At 43.4% G+C, this 16,422-nt stretch overlaps 1 protein-coding gene across 1 annotated transcript in view; it reads left to right on the forward strand.

Annotated features, from left to right (window-relative positions):
• Positions 1-261: 261 nt before the first annotated feature.
• The window catches only part of GRK4 (G protein-coupled receptor kinase 4), a 41,222-nt gene continuing 25,061 nt past the window's right edge, over positions 262-16,422 (forward strand). The window contains exons 1-3 of the mRNA XM_064151599.1: positions 262-477; positions 13,152-13,238; positions 13,881-13,993. Of these exons, the coding sequence (XP_064007669.1) occupies positions 426-477; positions 13,152-13,238; positions 13,881-13,993 (252 nt within the window). The 5' untranslated portion in view covers positions 262-425. The remainder of the gene's footprint in view (positions 478-13,151; positions 13,239-13,880; positions 13,994-16,422) is intronic.

Below are 16,422 nucleotides of genomic sequence, written 5' to 3' on the forward strand. Positions count from 1 at the left end.
CCGGGCCGGGAGGCAGCCGGGAGAGGCCCCAGCGCACTACGGAACCCAGCGGGCACAGCGCGGCAGCGCCAGCGTTCCCCCGGGCACGCCGCCCTGCTCCTGCCGGGAGTTGTCGTTCCGGGGAAGGGGGACGGGGGAGGTGGCACGGGAGAGCAGAGGCGGAGCTAGTTGGGGCGGGCGGAGTAAAGCCATGGTCGGGGCGGGCAGCCGCTGCCTGCTGCTTGCCTCCGCCCTCGGGGAGGGGGAGGCCGGTGCCGGGGCGAGCAGCGGGTGATGGGGAAGAGGCGAGCGCAGCGCTGAGGTCCTGCGGGGCCGGATGAGCCGAGGATTGGCGTCGCGGCGGTGGCGGGGCTGGAGGAGGGGGCGAAGGAGGCAGTAGGGGCGGCCTCCACTCCGGCTGCCCTGAGGGGAAGGAGCCCCCGACCATGGAAATCGAGAACATCGTGGCCAACACGGTGCTGCTGAAAGCCCGAGAGGGTGAGAGCCGCGGGGCGAGGCGGGGAGAGAGACGAGGGGGGAGGAGAAGCGAGAGGGCGAGACGTGCAGGGGACGTACCGAGTGGGCAGGAAAAGGGTCCGAGTTGAGGGGGAAAGGGGCCAGCGAGGAGGGGAGAGAGGAAGTGATGGAGGAGGGGAGGGGAGAGACGCTGCCGGGCACGGGGGGCCGGCCGGGGTACCGACCCCTTGGCGGCTGGTGGCGGGAGCGCTCCCCGCAGCACTGGGGCGGGCGGTGAGTCCCGGGCCGTGCCCTCAGGCACCTGCCCAGCTCCCGCGGGATGAATTCGGAGTTACTGCCTTGTGGCTTAACCCTTGAAAAAAACAAACCAACCAACAGCCTTTCCTCCTCGGGGCTCTCGATTCCGACGGTGTTTGTGCCGGATGTGTGAAGAAAAGCGTTAATCACTAGTGCCCCGTTTAATTATAAGTAAATATGCACATGGGCATAAAGGACGACGTGACATACACCTTCTCGGGAAGAACCTTGCACTCTGCCTGGAATTCCTGTCTGTGAATAAACATAGCTGCTGAACGCTACCTCTATTTTGCAGTCTGATACTTTGTAGTCACCTGGTATTAAAAAGTGCCATTTTCCATTAGATTGAGATTTAACCTTTTGATTCCCCCAGAGCATCTTTCACTTAAAATTTCCTTCTTCAACTAGCAAACAGTTGGGACAGATAATGAAGTATAGGTTAGCACATGGTTGCTGTTTAAGAAACGTCCTGAAATGAGATGATCCTCTTGCTTTTTCATGCATGTAACTGTGAATTAAATGGCCACTTGAAGGTCTCCCCAGCTTGCCACTCTACTCGGCGCAGAGTATGTTTTTCAGCTATGAAATGTGCCTATTCTTTTTGGATTGGGTCCTGCGTTTCTTAATTGTGTTGAGAAGTCCCCATTAGTTTAGCTGGAGCTGTTTAAAGTGAGTAAGAACAACAGAATCTGCCGCTGAATGTTTTGCAAGTTCCTCCAACTCTTAAATGGGTTTGGCACTTGCGCCATTTGTGTATCCAGTTAAATTTGCCTTAAGCAGCAAGAGAGGAAAATCAACTTTTTGACTTTGAAGTTAAAAAAAACCAACCAAACAAAACAACCAAAAAAATCCCAACAAAAAAAACCCCAAACCAACAGAAGAGTGAGCACAATTTTGGGCTGTTTCCCAACCTGAGCTGAAAAGACCACCTCAAACTGGAGGACATGTTTTGGCTGGTTTCACTGACGGTAACATGTCTGTGGTGGTGCTGCCTGAATTTGGAGTTTGCATTAAAGTGATTTGAGAAATTAAGGGAAAGTGGAATCTGGCTCTAAACTTTACTGTGCCCAAACCCAGACCACAAAGAGTAGAGTGGTAATCTGGAAAGGCTTTTAAGTGGCTGCTTAATGTCAGGTTGCCTCTTTAGTTAAGGTTTCGCTATGTTTAAAATAAATTACAGTGGTAGAACTGACCAAACAAGATATTTTAATGAACTAAATGAAAGTCTTCACAGTAGTTAATGTGAAGAAGATCATTTCTACCTGATGTGAAGCTTACAAAAGTAATGGTAATACACCGTTACCTTTTTTTACCTTCAGCTGGCCAGGGCCAGTGTAAGCATGCAGAAAAATGTGATTCCTGGCTTTGAAAGTATAAAACTGCACAGATGAATGAGTAGAAAGTCTCTTATTTTTCCAGGTCTGAGTTCCTGTGCTGCATAGGGTAGTTTTCACATTTTTTCTGTCACATGCTTTGGCTATCTGGGAACACCTGATTTACTCTGTCAGGATCATTCCATAGAATCCTTGTCCCAGCTCTATCCTTACGTGTCCAGTAGACTCCAAGAGAGTGGCATTTGCAAAGTTAGTATTTGAAGTAGGTATTTTACTGAGGTATGTTCTTTGTTAAAAGGGCCTCAGAACTGGGACTGAAGGGCAGACTTCCAACTGATCTTCTCCTTCCCTCATTCCAGTTATCTTATTGTACAGTATATATGGAGAGGTGAGGTGGTATGGAAAAGTACAAAATTACTGTTTCTTGTAGAAGAAATTGAAATACTAAGGTAATGTCAAATAGCAGCTTCACTCACTTTGTTACATAGGCTTGAGCTGCATCAGTAATCCTTTTCCAGTTCCTCGGTGTGCTGGATTGGGTAAGAGAAGGTGTTGACCTGTATAACAATTTCAGTTGTAAAAGCTGAAGAAACAAGATACAAACCACTGTGCTTTTATTTTCCATGTCATGCTGAAAGAAATCAATATGGGCTTAATTATGGCTTGCATGGATTAGTCTCAGTCTAACTTCAGATTCCTTCATGATGGAGATGAAAGCAGGAAAAAGTTGCTCTTGAAAGCATCTTACAAAGTCTTGTAACCCTAGAGACGTGTCATCTGCATTTGGAATTAAAAGTGCTGCGTGCTTGTCCTCATCTGGTGAAAGGGTATGGCAGGGGTTGAATGAAAGATTAGAAATACTTGATGAGTAACATCAAATGTAAAGAGATCATGGCTGGTCACGTAAACCTAGGTCAAAATTAGGGTCCCAGATCAGTGCTAACCAGTTTCCTCCAGTTTTAGGTACTCTGTTACTTGTGGATTTGAGTCTCGTTAGGATGTGAACATCACTTGGGGTTTACTGTTGTAGGTGTGCAGAATTAGCACACCTTGAACAGCTAGGTTTGTGTCTACTGTTTGAACCTGTGTTGATACCAAAGTCAGGGGGTTTTGCAAGCCTGGAGAAGAGAAGGCTTCAGGGAGACCTTAGAGCAGCTTCCCAGTGTTTGAAGTGGGCTACAGGAGAGCTGGAGAGGAATTTTATACAAAGGTCAAGGAGTGACAGGGTGAGGAGTAATGGCTTCAAACTGGGAGAAGCTGGATTGAGATGAGACATGTGGAAGAAGTTCTTCCTCGTGATGGTAGTGAGGCACTGGGACAGGTTGCCCAGAGAAGTTGTGGAGGCTCCAAGCCTGGCAGTGTTCAACTGCAGGCAGGTCTAGTGGGAGGTGCCCCTGCTGATGGCAGGGGGTTTGCAACTAGGATGGTCTTTGAGGTCTCTTCCAACTTGAACCATTGTAGAATTCTGTGATATGTAGAAAGTAAATTTGATCTATGTAATTAGAGAGGCAGGAACTAACTAGTATGACTAGAAAAACATTCATCTCTTACTGCTGCTTTCTTCTACCAAGTAAACCCAAAGTGGTACTGCTCTCTACCTTCTCGCCAATAGTCTTGCTGTTAATTTATTTCATTAGAGGTGTGAATCTTCTACATTGATTTGCATGATGATCACGTTGGTTTATGAGACTTTACTACTTTTCAAGCCAGAGCAAACTTTGGCTTCACCCTAACCTCCAAAATTTAAATTTCTCTCTATGATGTTATTTTCATAAACCAGATGGCTTTAGTAGCAGCCTGCCTTTTCCAGTAAGGACTTGTAATATGTCTGCAGCAACTACAATACCCCTTTATGTGAAGAAGGAAAACGGAGGATTTCTTATCTGATGAGACTGTAAATAATCAAATGCTGGCTCTTTGCACACATGGGTATTAAGTGATGTCTCATAATGCATGACTCTAGTATGCACTTATTAGTAGAAAATACTGTGATGACCAAAAAAAGGTACTTTATGCATGAAAGATTAAGGAGTCAGGAGCTATATTGGTCTTTTTCTTTCCTGATCTGATTTTCCAGCTGACCTGCTTGTGCTGAGAACTAACCTGTCCATGGAGGGATTTGCCTCCAGGTGAAAACTGTAGTGCAAAGTGTTCTGGGATTCCCCGTCCCAGTTTCCTGGGATAAGTGACCTTCCATGCCAATGCAGCTCTTTTCCTCTTGTGTGTACATTACTTTTTGAGGGAAATCTGTATGTGATAAAGGACAAAAAGGAAAACTTCCTCTTAAGGTGAACCCGATGGTGAAATGAGCACAAGTGACTCAGTAGGAAAACGAGATTATAAAGCAGGGTTGATCTCATGAGCAGTGAAGTGCAGCAAATGAGATAGAACACCAGGTAAGTTAAGTGATATTGATTTGTGAGCTGGGGGGGTGAAGAGTGCCAAAGCTTGCAATGCTGTGATCTCCTTGCTCAGATTTTCACTGACAGGCATTTTTATGTCTGAAACAATCATGTGCAGCAACAGGACTTCTGTTTTTATATGAAATCAGAGGAATTAACAAACTAGTTTTTTTTTCCCAGCAGAAATATCTTTGTAATTAGTATCTCTTGAAGAATGTATTCCATGAATGAGGACAGAGCATAAATATCAACTGAAAAACCCCTGAAAGTTCACCAAAATGTATTTCTTTTTTTATATTCCTTTTTCTCTTTATTTATATTTGCATCCTCATGTTTTTCATAGTTACTTCAATCACTCTCAATAGGTCTTCTGATTATATGTAAGATCCAAATTCACTTCAGCATCCCACACATAGTCTGTGATGTTTTGAAGGAGAGAAATTAATTGCTGTATGTTTTAAACTGCTTAGGAGCTTTTGGTTTTTTTTTGTTGCCTGAAGTAATAGTCTCCAAAAACATGTCCAAAGGGTAGATCTGTAATTCCTTTGAAGTCAGTGGCAATTTACTCCAGTTGGAGTAAATTGCCATAGATATGCCAAGAGTCTATACATACCTGGTGTATTTGCATGCCCTTGAAAATTTGTTTCTGCTGCTCTGGAAGGATCAGTTTGTGAATGACAAGTTTGGTCTGCAGTTAAGCCTGCAACATCCTCTATGCCATGATTGATTTAGGTTAAAATAAGATCATGCCTCAAGCAAACCTTCCCCCAAACTCTTGCTTGTGTTAGTTCTGGCCTGTGGTTGCAGAATTGGTAAGATAGTTACCAGTTGGATCCATGAACCGATCTAGGGTGTGTGGGTTGTTATGTTTGGGGTTTTTTTCCTCTGCTCTCGGGTGTTTTGGGGTTGGGATTTTCTTCCTCAAATTAGTTTTCAGAGGGATCAACAGGCTCCTACAGATTTGATAATTATTGGGTGCAGCCCAAGGATTAAGTTAGCAGGAACCTTGCAGTAACAGAATGTGATCACAGCTTGGCAAAAGCAAATCTTGAAAGCTTCTTGTTTCACAACTGGAAGTGTTTTAGCCCACTGAAATTGTGGGGTTTATCTGTTTAAGTTTAAAACCAAATGAAACAATGCTGCAGGCAAAATGCATCCTCCCTTTGCTTGTAGCATAAGATAATAATTTAGTATGGTGTTGGTGATGATAGATAGGCAGGTAGCCTATACTGTGTGTACTCATCACTAAGGAGATTACCCACTTCAGCTATCGATCTGAACTCCAATCTTTACTTCTTTAAGGAGCATGGGCAAGAACCCAGGCACACTTGTACCAGAGAGCCCATTCACCAGCCCCAAGTAGGAGCATTAACATGAGAGTGCTGTGAGATTTTGCAAGTGCTGTTATTTTTGTCTGTCCTTCCCTTATTAGCCTCCTATGTCCTATTGCACTCCCTTATTGCATTGTGCTTTAAATCGCTGTAAACCCATTGTGGCAGGAAACATGTCTTCCTGTGTTTGTACAGAATTATGCACAATGTCTGCCTTTTTGTCCTTTACTTCATGAACTCTAAGGAGAAGCCATGTGGGCAAGTTGGAATCTAAATAATTACATTTACTAAATAAACACAATGTGAGAGCTGTAGTTATTGATACACGCTGCTGCTTTGGTTGTTTCAGACGTGGCAACTAGGACTAGAGGTTTCACAATCTAAAGGAATTTGACTCATTTTTTATCTGTTGCAGCAGTCCTGATGTACCATCATGATAAAAAAAAAAAAACCAAAACTTTGTCAAGGATTCATCTGTAAAACTGGAGTTTTCTTCCTGTTTGGTTTTGCTGGTGGGTTTTCTCCTTTAGTAAACCCTGTTAGAGACATAGCAAAATGAAGTATATACAAAGATGTTTGTCTGCAAGATTAGATGGATAAATTCTGGTTCAGATTAGTTATAGTTATTTGAGTTGATACAAGACTTGCCTAGCTAATCACTGAAGAAGTGCAGAAGCAGTTCAGCTTGCACAGAGGAGCATTCCTAATGGCACATGATGACTGGAATTGGATCTAGAGCTAGTGAGAGGAACCAGTTGTTCAAGTGGTTATGGTGGTGGGGACAATAAATGTTTGTGCATATAAACAAGCTGCACAGGTGTTCATATGGGTACCTGGGGTTTTAACTGCTTACACTGTTACTGCTCTGTAGTCAGATGAGCAAGAGGACCCAAGTGCAGCTCTACTCACTTGAATTCCATGAGTGTAAGGACTCTAATATTTAAAATGCCATAACACTCTAATCTATAGCTATTGGTTTTGTCTTTATGTCATAGAATCCTAGTAAGGTTTGGGTTGGGAGGGACCTCAAAGATCATCTAGTTCCAACCACCCTGCCATATACAGGGGCACCTACTAGAGCAGCTTGCTCAAGGCCCCATCCAACCTAGCTTTGAACACTACCAGGTTTGGAGCCTCCCCAGCTTCTCTGGGCAACCTGTTCCAGTGCCTTGCCACCCTCCCGGGGAAGATTTTTTTCTCTTGATGTCTAATCTGTATTGTGCTTCTTTTGTTTTGAAGTCATTACCCCTCGCCGTGTCACTCCATGCCTTTGTACAAAGTCCCTCTCCAGCTCTCTTGCAGCCCCCTTCAAATTCTGGAAGGCTGCTCTAAGGTCTCTCTGGAGCCTTCTCTTCTCCAGGCTGAACAACCCCAACTCTCTCAGCCTGTCTTCACAGCAGAGGTTCTCAAGCCCTCCGATCATCTTCGTGGCCTCTTTGGACCTTCTCTAACAATTCTATGCCCTTCTTGTGTTGGGAGCTCCAGAGCTGGGCACAGTATTCCAGGTGGGATGTTTCTTGAACTGCTTGTGTTCGGAAGTGCATTGGTCTGACTAATGCTGAAAGAGAAGTGACTACTTTGAGCTGAAACCTGCTTTTACAGGTAGGTGATTCTGGTAAACTTGCTGAGAGCCAGCCAAGTCATATCCATCATACTTCTGGAAAACCCCCACATGTGCTCTGTGTGCAAGACATGGCACTCTCTTGGGCCTTGTTATGCTGTCACCAGGATTGGTGTGTAAGGCCAATCAGATGTCAATGCACAATGTCTTGGAGACCCCACAGAGCACAACTGTGTGAGCTGTCTAGAACTGGAAGCATGGTAGCCTTCCTCAAATGATGGTACCTGTGAGTTTGTCTCCTAGTCCAAAATTATTTGTAGTTCTGTGTTATTCTGATCTGAGGACTTGAGGTGTTAATTCTGCAGTGCTTTGTGGATTAATCCTTATCCTGAGTGGTTTGAAGGAAAAGGTGTCTGTCAGTAGGAGATTTGAATTCATCTGAGCTTAAAATGTGTTAGGAACATTGTGTGCAAGTTTCTGAGCTGTGGGAACAGTGTAAGACAGTGCCTGTACTTGAGCTGTGCAGGCTCCAGCCCTGGCAGCGTTCAAAGCCAGGCTAGACAGGACCTTGAGTAACCTGGGCTAGCAGGAGGTGTCCCTGCCTGTGGCAGGGAGTTGGAAGTAGACAATCTTTAAGCTCCCTTCTAACCCAAACTATTCTAGGATTCTGTGATGATTCTCATACATCTCAGTTTAGGTGACGTAGAGCTGCTGCCATCAGTTCTTTTGTGTTTTCCATTGAGCCAACTGAAGACTTTTTGCAGTTAAAGGCATGCTGTGGGCTGTCTTCTCATTGCACTTTTATGCTTTCAGAGTTTATCTGGGTGTGGTCTAGTATGAATTTCTCAGCTGGTATCTGACAATCTGGTTTGTGGGATTGGTTTTGCAAGAATGATGTTGTAGCAATCGTGCAGCCCTGGTGCTTCTCAACCGCAGAGGCACGGTGCCTGCCCTGTACAGGCAGGAGAGCTGCAGCACAAAGGTCCCTGAAAGCTCTGTGTCTGAATCTCGTTGAGATTTGGTGTTCAGCCACAGAATCTTACCACAGAGTCTGTGTACATTTATTATCCAAACATAGTGTGATGCTTCACACTATTTTCATTGCATAGGGCAGAGTCCAAGTTTTCTGTCTCATGGAAGCCTGACTAATAATGTTCAGTAAACATTGTGCTCAGTAAAATGAGCATCATGCCATGAATGCTGTCTGGAAGGAAGATCACTCTAATTGTGGAAAGTCTGTTTGATGACTTGAAGAATATTTCTGTTTCTATATGATGTAGCTTTCATAGAATCATAGAGTCGACCAGGTTGGAAGACACCTCCAATCTAACCTATCACCCAGCCCTGTCCAACCAATTAGACCATGGCACTAAGTGCCTCATCTAATCTTTTCCTGAACACTTCCAGGGATGGTGACTCCACCACCTCCCTGGGCAGCCCATTCCAATGCCAATCACTCTCTCTATCAAGAACTTCTTCCTAACACCCAGCCTATACTTCCCCTAGCACAACTTGAGACTGTGTCCCCTTGTTCTGTTGCTGGTTGTCTGAGAGAAGAGACCAACCCCCACCTAGCTACAGCCTCCCTTCAGATAGTTGTAGACAGCAATGAGATCACCCCTGAGCTGCCTCTTCTCTAGGCTGCACATCCCCAGCTCGCTCAGCCTCTCCTCCCAGGGCTGTGCTCGAGGCCTCTCACCAGCTTCATTGCCCTTCTCCGGATGCATTCCAGTATCTCAACATCTCTCTTGAATTGAGGAGTTTGTTCTGCTGCAGCAGCTTCTGTCCCTTTTTTTTTTCCTTTTCTGCAGCTAATTGTGTTTCTGCTAAGGACTAAGCCATCTATCTTGCCTCTCTTAAGTTTTTCAAAGGTTTTTCTGAAGTTCTATGATTCCAAGTTGAAAAATGCAACCATCTCAACAACTTTTCCCACACCATATTCTAATGCGATGGCCTAACTGAATTTACCTCATTAAGAAGCAAAACCATACAAAGAGGTACGTGCTGAAATCCTAAGTCTTAAGAAGTAATTTGAAAGCAAAGGCCAGATTCTCATGCACCTGAAAATGTAATTGCAGTGTCTGCTGGCTGTAATGGTGTCTTGCTGCATCCACCCTTCTCTTTGTAAAAGATGAGTTGCTTCAAGTTGGACGTTGCTCTAGCCAGCGATTACATCTGAAAGAGGCAGAAGTAGTAATTCATCTGAGCCACAGAGGTCAACTGTAAAGCAGATTAATGGCTGTACTGCTGTTGTGTTGGAAAGTAAGCTGCTGGTCTTTCTGGAAGAATTTTATCTGAAGTATTTCAAATGGGATCCAAAATAGAAGCTCTGAAATCAATATTAAGACACTTACAAACCACAACTATTGTGATTTGATTTGGTACTTCTTTTAAACTGCCTCAGAAATGGAAAAGGACTTTGCAATTAAGTAATAATATGGCAGACTGGCCTCCACCCAGAACTTTTCCCAGAAATGGCTCATTTACCTGCAAATGATGTAGGTCATGCATTCTCTTTATGTTTTTGGGACATACAGACTTCTTCTGTGCATTTGCTGTAAGCATAAGAACAGGCAGTTCAGAGAATGTTGATTTCGTTGATGCTCCTAAGCACTTGATTCCTGTGTGCCATTAATAAATTATATGTAGTCTTTATTGACTTCCAGGATGGTGACTTCAGCTGCATTCTAGCACATGGTCTCTTCTTGTAGATTGAAACTCATGATGGTCACATCATAAATAACTGGACAAATATTGGGGTCAAAATACAGCAGACTTTCTTGTGTTGGATTTGAAGTGTTGTGCCTCAGTGGTCCATTTTTGTTTGTTTGGTTTGGTTTTGGGGGGTTGTTTCTTTTCTTTGACTTCAGGAGCTGATATATTCACTGTGTATCAGTCCAGTTTTCTTTTTCCAAAATGCATTGTGGTGTGAATTCAGGAAAAAACTCACCACGGGCAGCAGTGAAGGGAGGGATTCTTTGACTCCGCTCTCCTGAGACCGCACCTGGAGTCCTATGTCCAGCTCTGGAGCCCCCAGTACAAGAAGGGAATGGAATTGTTGAAAGCGAATGCAGAGGAGACCACAGAGGTGTTCTAAGGGCTGGAGCTCCTCTGCTATGAACACAGGCTGAGGGAGTTGGAGTTGTTCAGCCTTGAGAAGGCTCCAGAGAGACCCTGTCTCAGCCTGCCAGGGTTTCAAGGGGGCCTCCAGAAGAGCTGGAGAGGGACTTTTTACAAAGGCATAGAGTGACAGCATGAGGGGATAATGGCTTCAAACTGGAAGAAGCTGGATTGAGATGAAGAAAGAAGTTGTTCCCCACGAGGGTGATGAGACACTGAATAGGTTACTCTGAGAAGCTGTGGAGGCTCCAAGCCTGGCAGTTGTTCAAAGGCAGTTTGGATGAGGCCTTCGGCAAGCTGCCCTAGTAGGAGGTGCCCTTGCCCATGGCAGGGTGGTTGGAACTAGAAGATCTTTCAGGTTCCTTCTAACCCAAACCATTCTAGGATTCTGTATGATTCTCTGAATTTGGGTCAGTTTCTCATTCTTGGTCAATACTGTACTGTGTCAGGCATAAATGAGTCTTTCTAAGCATCTTCTAACAGAAGGGATTTAACTTCTGTGGACTTTGCAGCTTACTCTATTTTTCATTTGCTTGGCTAAAAATGGAGTTGACACTGCTGTCCCACTGCTTTTCATGATCCCATAATAGTCCTCTTCTAGTCAGACATAGCACAGGCTGTCCATGTAGTCCTTGATTTTGCTTGTGTAGTGGTGTTAGAAGCTCTCATTGCTCTGTCTGGTTTGATTTTTATCAAGCATATATTCATCTTCTTTTTAGCCTCAAAAATATTTTGTTAAGATAGCTGGGGTGTGTTTTCTTGGTGCTGGTAATTACCTGATTAATTGGCTTCATGATTAGTTCTGGTCCTGCTTGAAGTATCAGGGGTGAGAAGATTCAGTGTATTCTGAAAATGTTTTGGAAGGCAAATGACTCACAAGGCAGCCTTAAGGAATAAAGGGCAGAAGAAGGTTCTTCAGAATCAGCTCAAGGAAACTCTGCAAGCCATCCTTGCAAGGTTTTGTATTCCATACTGATTTCCTTTCCCAGCAATCCCAGAGTGAAGAATATTTTCTTACAGCAGCTCAGTGAAACATCACTGCTCCTGTTAGCAAAGATCCTGTAAATTTGATGTGGGCTAAGCTACACTAAGCTGGACTTGAACTGACTGCAGTGGTGGAACTGTTCTTAAGCTCTATGGTTGAGTGAAGAGGGTTGTTTTTTTGGTAGTATGTATTTTATTATTCTGAAGATGTTAGTTCCTTTCTCCCCAACGATTTAACTCTGAATGTGTTAAGTGCTGTTTGCTGCTGGGTTTCTATTCGGGTTACATAGGGTAACTCCCTTCCTTTCTCTCCCATTGTGGTTAACAGCGCTGCTTTGGTACAGTTAGAAAGTTTCTCTGCAGTTCTGGTGTTCTGTCATGTGGAAACATATCTGGCTGTATCACTTAGCAAAACCTTCTTTTAAACTATTTTGCAGCACAAAAATGTGCTCCTCCACTGGAATGTTTTGCAATTAAAAGCACATCTCTGTTTTGTTGCGTCCATCTCGCTGCTTCTTTGAGCAGTACGCAGAGCCTCTGTAATGGAGTTGGCTTCTTCAGGTCAAAGCAGTGTGCTAACATTACAGTGTGACACAAAAGGTGGAGCACAGATCTATTTCCTGAGAAACAATGAGCAAAATACTATACAGTAGTTGTCTAAAATCAGTAGTTCTGTAAAATGGTTTTTTTTATGCAGTGAAATCAGGAGCAATGGAAAGATTTGAGTTCTACAACAGCTAAGTTCTTTCACAGTATCACAGTATTATTAGGATTGGAAGAGACCTCACAGATCATCAAGTCCAACCCTTTACCACAGAGCTCAAGGCCAGACCATGGCACCAAGTGCCACGTCCAATCCTGCCTTGAACAGCCCCAGGGACGGCGACTCCACCACCTCCCCGGGCAGCCCATTCCAGTGTCCAATGACTCTCTCAGTGAAGAACTTTCTCCTCACCTCCAGCCTAAATCTCCCCTGGCACAGCTTGAGGCTGTGTCCTCTCATTCTGGTGCTGGCCACCTGAGAGAAGAGAGCAACCTCCTCCTGGCCACAACCACCCCTCAGGTAGTTGTATACAGCAATAAGGTCACCCCTGAGCCTCCTCTTCTCCAGGCTTTCTGATAGCCTCCTATTATCTGAAATCAGTGGTGTGTATTTGAGTAATACCCACTCATTTATTAGCGATGTCTACTCTTACTACTGCCCTTAAAAACAAGAGAGCATTTATGTACAGCTTGGTTATCACCAATGTGTTCAAGAACCCTTAGCTGTTTTTTTCCCCTTGATTTTCAACATCTCTTCTGCACCATTGTTGAGAGATAATTAGCTATTTATTTTTTTTATGATTTCTGTCTTTGATGTTTTGGTTTTGTTTGTCATGTTCAGCATGCCTAGATACTTGCCTTCTCTCTGCAGAGGTACTCTGTGTGCACAGGCAAAAGGCAAATTATTTGTCTCACAGAAGATTTTCTGCACTTGTAAAAGTGTTTCATATAAAAATTCCTCTGTCTCAACTTTGTTACTGGTTTGGGTATCCTAGATGGCTTTCTTCCTAGTCATGCAAACCAGTCACACAGATCTGTGCAGGACTGGCCAATTTTATGCTTGTTAATGTTTAATTTTAATCTGATGTAGTTGTGTTTTACATTACTCATGTTTTTCTCCTAGGCAAACGGAGTGGGCGTAGTAAAAAATGGAGAGAGATGCTGAAGTTGCCCCCTGTGAGTCACTGTGAAGGTATTAGATGCTCAATCGGTAGGTGTCCTGCAGAACAGTCTGTGATGGCTTTGAGAGGGAAGGGTAATAGTTTGGCAGTGTTAACAGAAAGGAGTCTGCCTTGTTTCTAAATGCTAACTAGGAAAAAAGCTAATCTTGTGATGGAGAGTTTAGGAGAAGATAGATTTGTGAGGAGATAAAAGCTGTATCCCAGCTCCTTGTGTGTTACAAGAAAGCAGCTCCTAAAGGATAAGTAAGAAAAAGCAATCATCTTGTAGTTTCTATGATGTAGTAATGCAGTTCACTTTTTTTTTCTTCAAGTCCTGTAATATTTTCATAACCTTTTTTTGCTATTCTCTTGTATTTCTTCTTTCCAAACAATCTTGTTTGCTTTGGGATTGCTGTTTCACAGTATTGCTGCTTTCCATCTCGCAACTGAAATGAAGGTTAACCCTATTATTCAGTGGGGTTTTAATAGATGGGGTAGTCTGGAAGAGAGAAACGTGGCTGGAAAGGAGTGTTTCACTGGTCTTTGGGATCACTGCATGGTTTTGATGCCTTTGCTAAATGTGTTGCTGTAAAGTCTTTGTGTTTTAGTGATGTTTTTTTGATCTATTCTCAGTGGAGTGCAAGGACCATGTTGTGACAGATAAAGATATGTACTTATTGTTTCTTTCTCAGAAAGAGACTATAACCAGCTTTGTGACAAACAGCCCATAGGAAGACTTCTCTTCAGGCAGTTCTGTGATTCCAGACCGGATTTGAAAAGATGCATTGAGTTTCTGGATGCAGTGGTAAGCAGTGAGAAATTGGAGATGGAGATCAATAAGCCACAGGTTACCCAATTTTGTTTCCTAAAGTTGGATTTTTAAACTTTTCCTTTCTGCTGGACTTGGCTGGGACAGAGTTAATTTTCTTCCTTGTAGTTCATGCTGTGCTATGTTTTGGATTTTTGACCCAAACAGTGTTGATAACAAAGATGTTTTAGTTATTGCTGAGCAGTGATTACACAGCATCAAGGCCCCTTCTGTGTTCCTCACGCTGCTCTGCCAGGGGGTAGTCTAGAGGTGCACAAGAAGCTGTGAGGGGGCACAGCCAGGACAGCTGACCCCAGCTGACCAAAGGGGTGGCCCTTACTACATCAGGCCATGCTCAACAATAAAAGCTGAGGGGAAAGAAGAGGGAAGGGAAGGGGCAGTTCTGGTGTTTGTCTTGCCAAATAGCTGTTAGACTTTCCTGGAGCTGACTGAACACCTGCCTGCCAGTGGGGAGAAGCAAATGAAGTTTGATTTTGCTTGCTTTGTGCATGCAGCTTTGTTTTATCTATTAAACTGTCTTCCAACCCACAAGTTTTCTCACTTGTAACCTCATGATTATTACTGGGGAGGGAGTGAGGGGGTAAGTGTGAGGCTTAGCTGACTACTGTGGTTAACAACAATTGAATAAAATACTAGTTTTCTCTTAAACATATCTGGTTACTACTGCTGCACACATGAGAATACAGGGGCATTTGTTCTTTACCAACTCTGAAGCTGTGACTTCTGATAAATGTCAAAAAACCTCTGGCTCTGTTACTTAAAATAAGATGTTTAGAGTTTAGTATCAAATCCCTGCCATCTTGGTGTGCTCAGAGCTACAAAAATTGGCATGATGGAAATAAGAGAAATGCCTTTAAGAAAGACATGTAGCTTGTCTTCTTGAGCCTAGAAGGGAATGCTAGAATGAATGTTACTTGCCATACTCAGACTTCAAAATCTTGTAAACATAGACTTGAAAATGTTATAACTTGCATGGAAGCCCTAGGCTAGACAGACTGTGCTAATTAAACAAAGATACAATGGAGCTGGAAACTTAGGGAACCATCTATGGAAGGAGGAAAAACAGATTTTAGAGACCAAGGGAGAAGGAAGTTGTTTTGTATTGATACATTTGCATCTTGGTATCTATCACTAAAGAATCCTTTAGAAGAAAGTGTGCCCACAGCCATAATGTGTGAGAAATCCTCAGACAAAACCCTCGTGGGGAGGGAAAATGTAATGAGTAGGCAGGCACAGGACAGACATTAAGAGCAGAGAATAACAGCTCAGAGCTTTTTATTCTTTGTCCCATACAGTAGAATATAGTCTTAAATTGAGATGGCTGCCAAAAGAGCAGTTTTCCTCATCCCACCCATTTTTGTTCTTAAATTCAGGGAAAAAATGACCAGAGAAGATAGAATTAGGACACTGCTGCTGCTCACTTGTGTCCCAAAGTACACTATTGGAATGTAAGATGTCTCTGAAAGGTGCAGAGTGCAAGGAAATATGTGGGATTGTTACTGTGCCCTCCACTTGAGCATATCTTTCTTCCCTCTGTGGGAGCATAAACTCAGCACTTGATCAGCTGAAAAGGAAATGTAGTGTCAAATAAGTAGAATTACTTTATACTTGGCAATGAACTTTTTGTGCAGTCAAGCTTACTCCCCAGGTGCATTTCACCATACTTTTGTGACTCTTAGGAGCTGTTCTGGCACCAAATTCCAAAGACCATTTTGACAGTTGGAAAGACAGAGTGGATTGAACAGAAATCCAGAACAATGGATATCCCAAAGTGAATGTAAACAAGAGCCTTTAGTGGGCACAGTATAGTGGGGAGAAGCACTGACAACTGCGCATCTACGCTCAGTGGTTGCAACTACTGCATAAGGAGTAACAGAATCTTGGTAGCAGGAGGGAGAAAAAAATTCATAAGTGTGACTATAAAGCAGGTTTGTCTGTGCTCTACAGCTCTCATTTTCAGGTGAAATTGTCTCTCAAAAGACAGTATTTTACAGGAACTGACAGTTTTGAATTGTTTTAAAGATGCAGCCTGTAGTGCTATGTGGATTGCAGCCCTTCTGTGAATTACCAAAGACTTCCATACCTGAGATAATTTGATGCAAAGGATGATTTTGCAATTAATTTTTCATTTTTTACCTTCCATTTGAAAAAAAAAAAAAAAAAATGTACTGAAGAAGTCTACTTGGGAATCACTGAAACAGAAATCTCCTAAGAGATAAGATCATCTCTAATGGGTGATTTACTAGCTGAAAGCTAGCATATTGTGTTGATCGAGGGAGTGAAATGATAAACATTCTGTCTCTTACAGATGAGTTAGCCAGATTCCCTTTCCTGGAGTGGTCTTTAGCAAACCTGTTCCAGCTTGCTAAAGAGAGGTTTTGGTTGTTGGTTTTGTTTGTAGGGCA

Source organism: Pogoniulus pusillus, chromosome 11, assembly GCF_015220805.1.
Source record: "Pogoniulus pusillus isolate bPogPus1 chromosome 11, bPogPus1.pri, whole genome shotgun sequence".
In the NCBI taxonomy this organism is placed as follows: Eukaryota; Metazoa; Chordata; class Aves; order Piciformes; family Lybiidae; genus Pogoniulus; species Pogoniulus pusillus.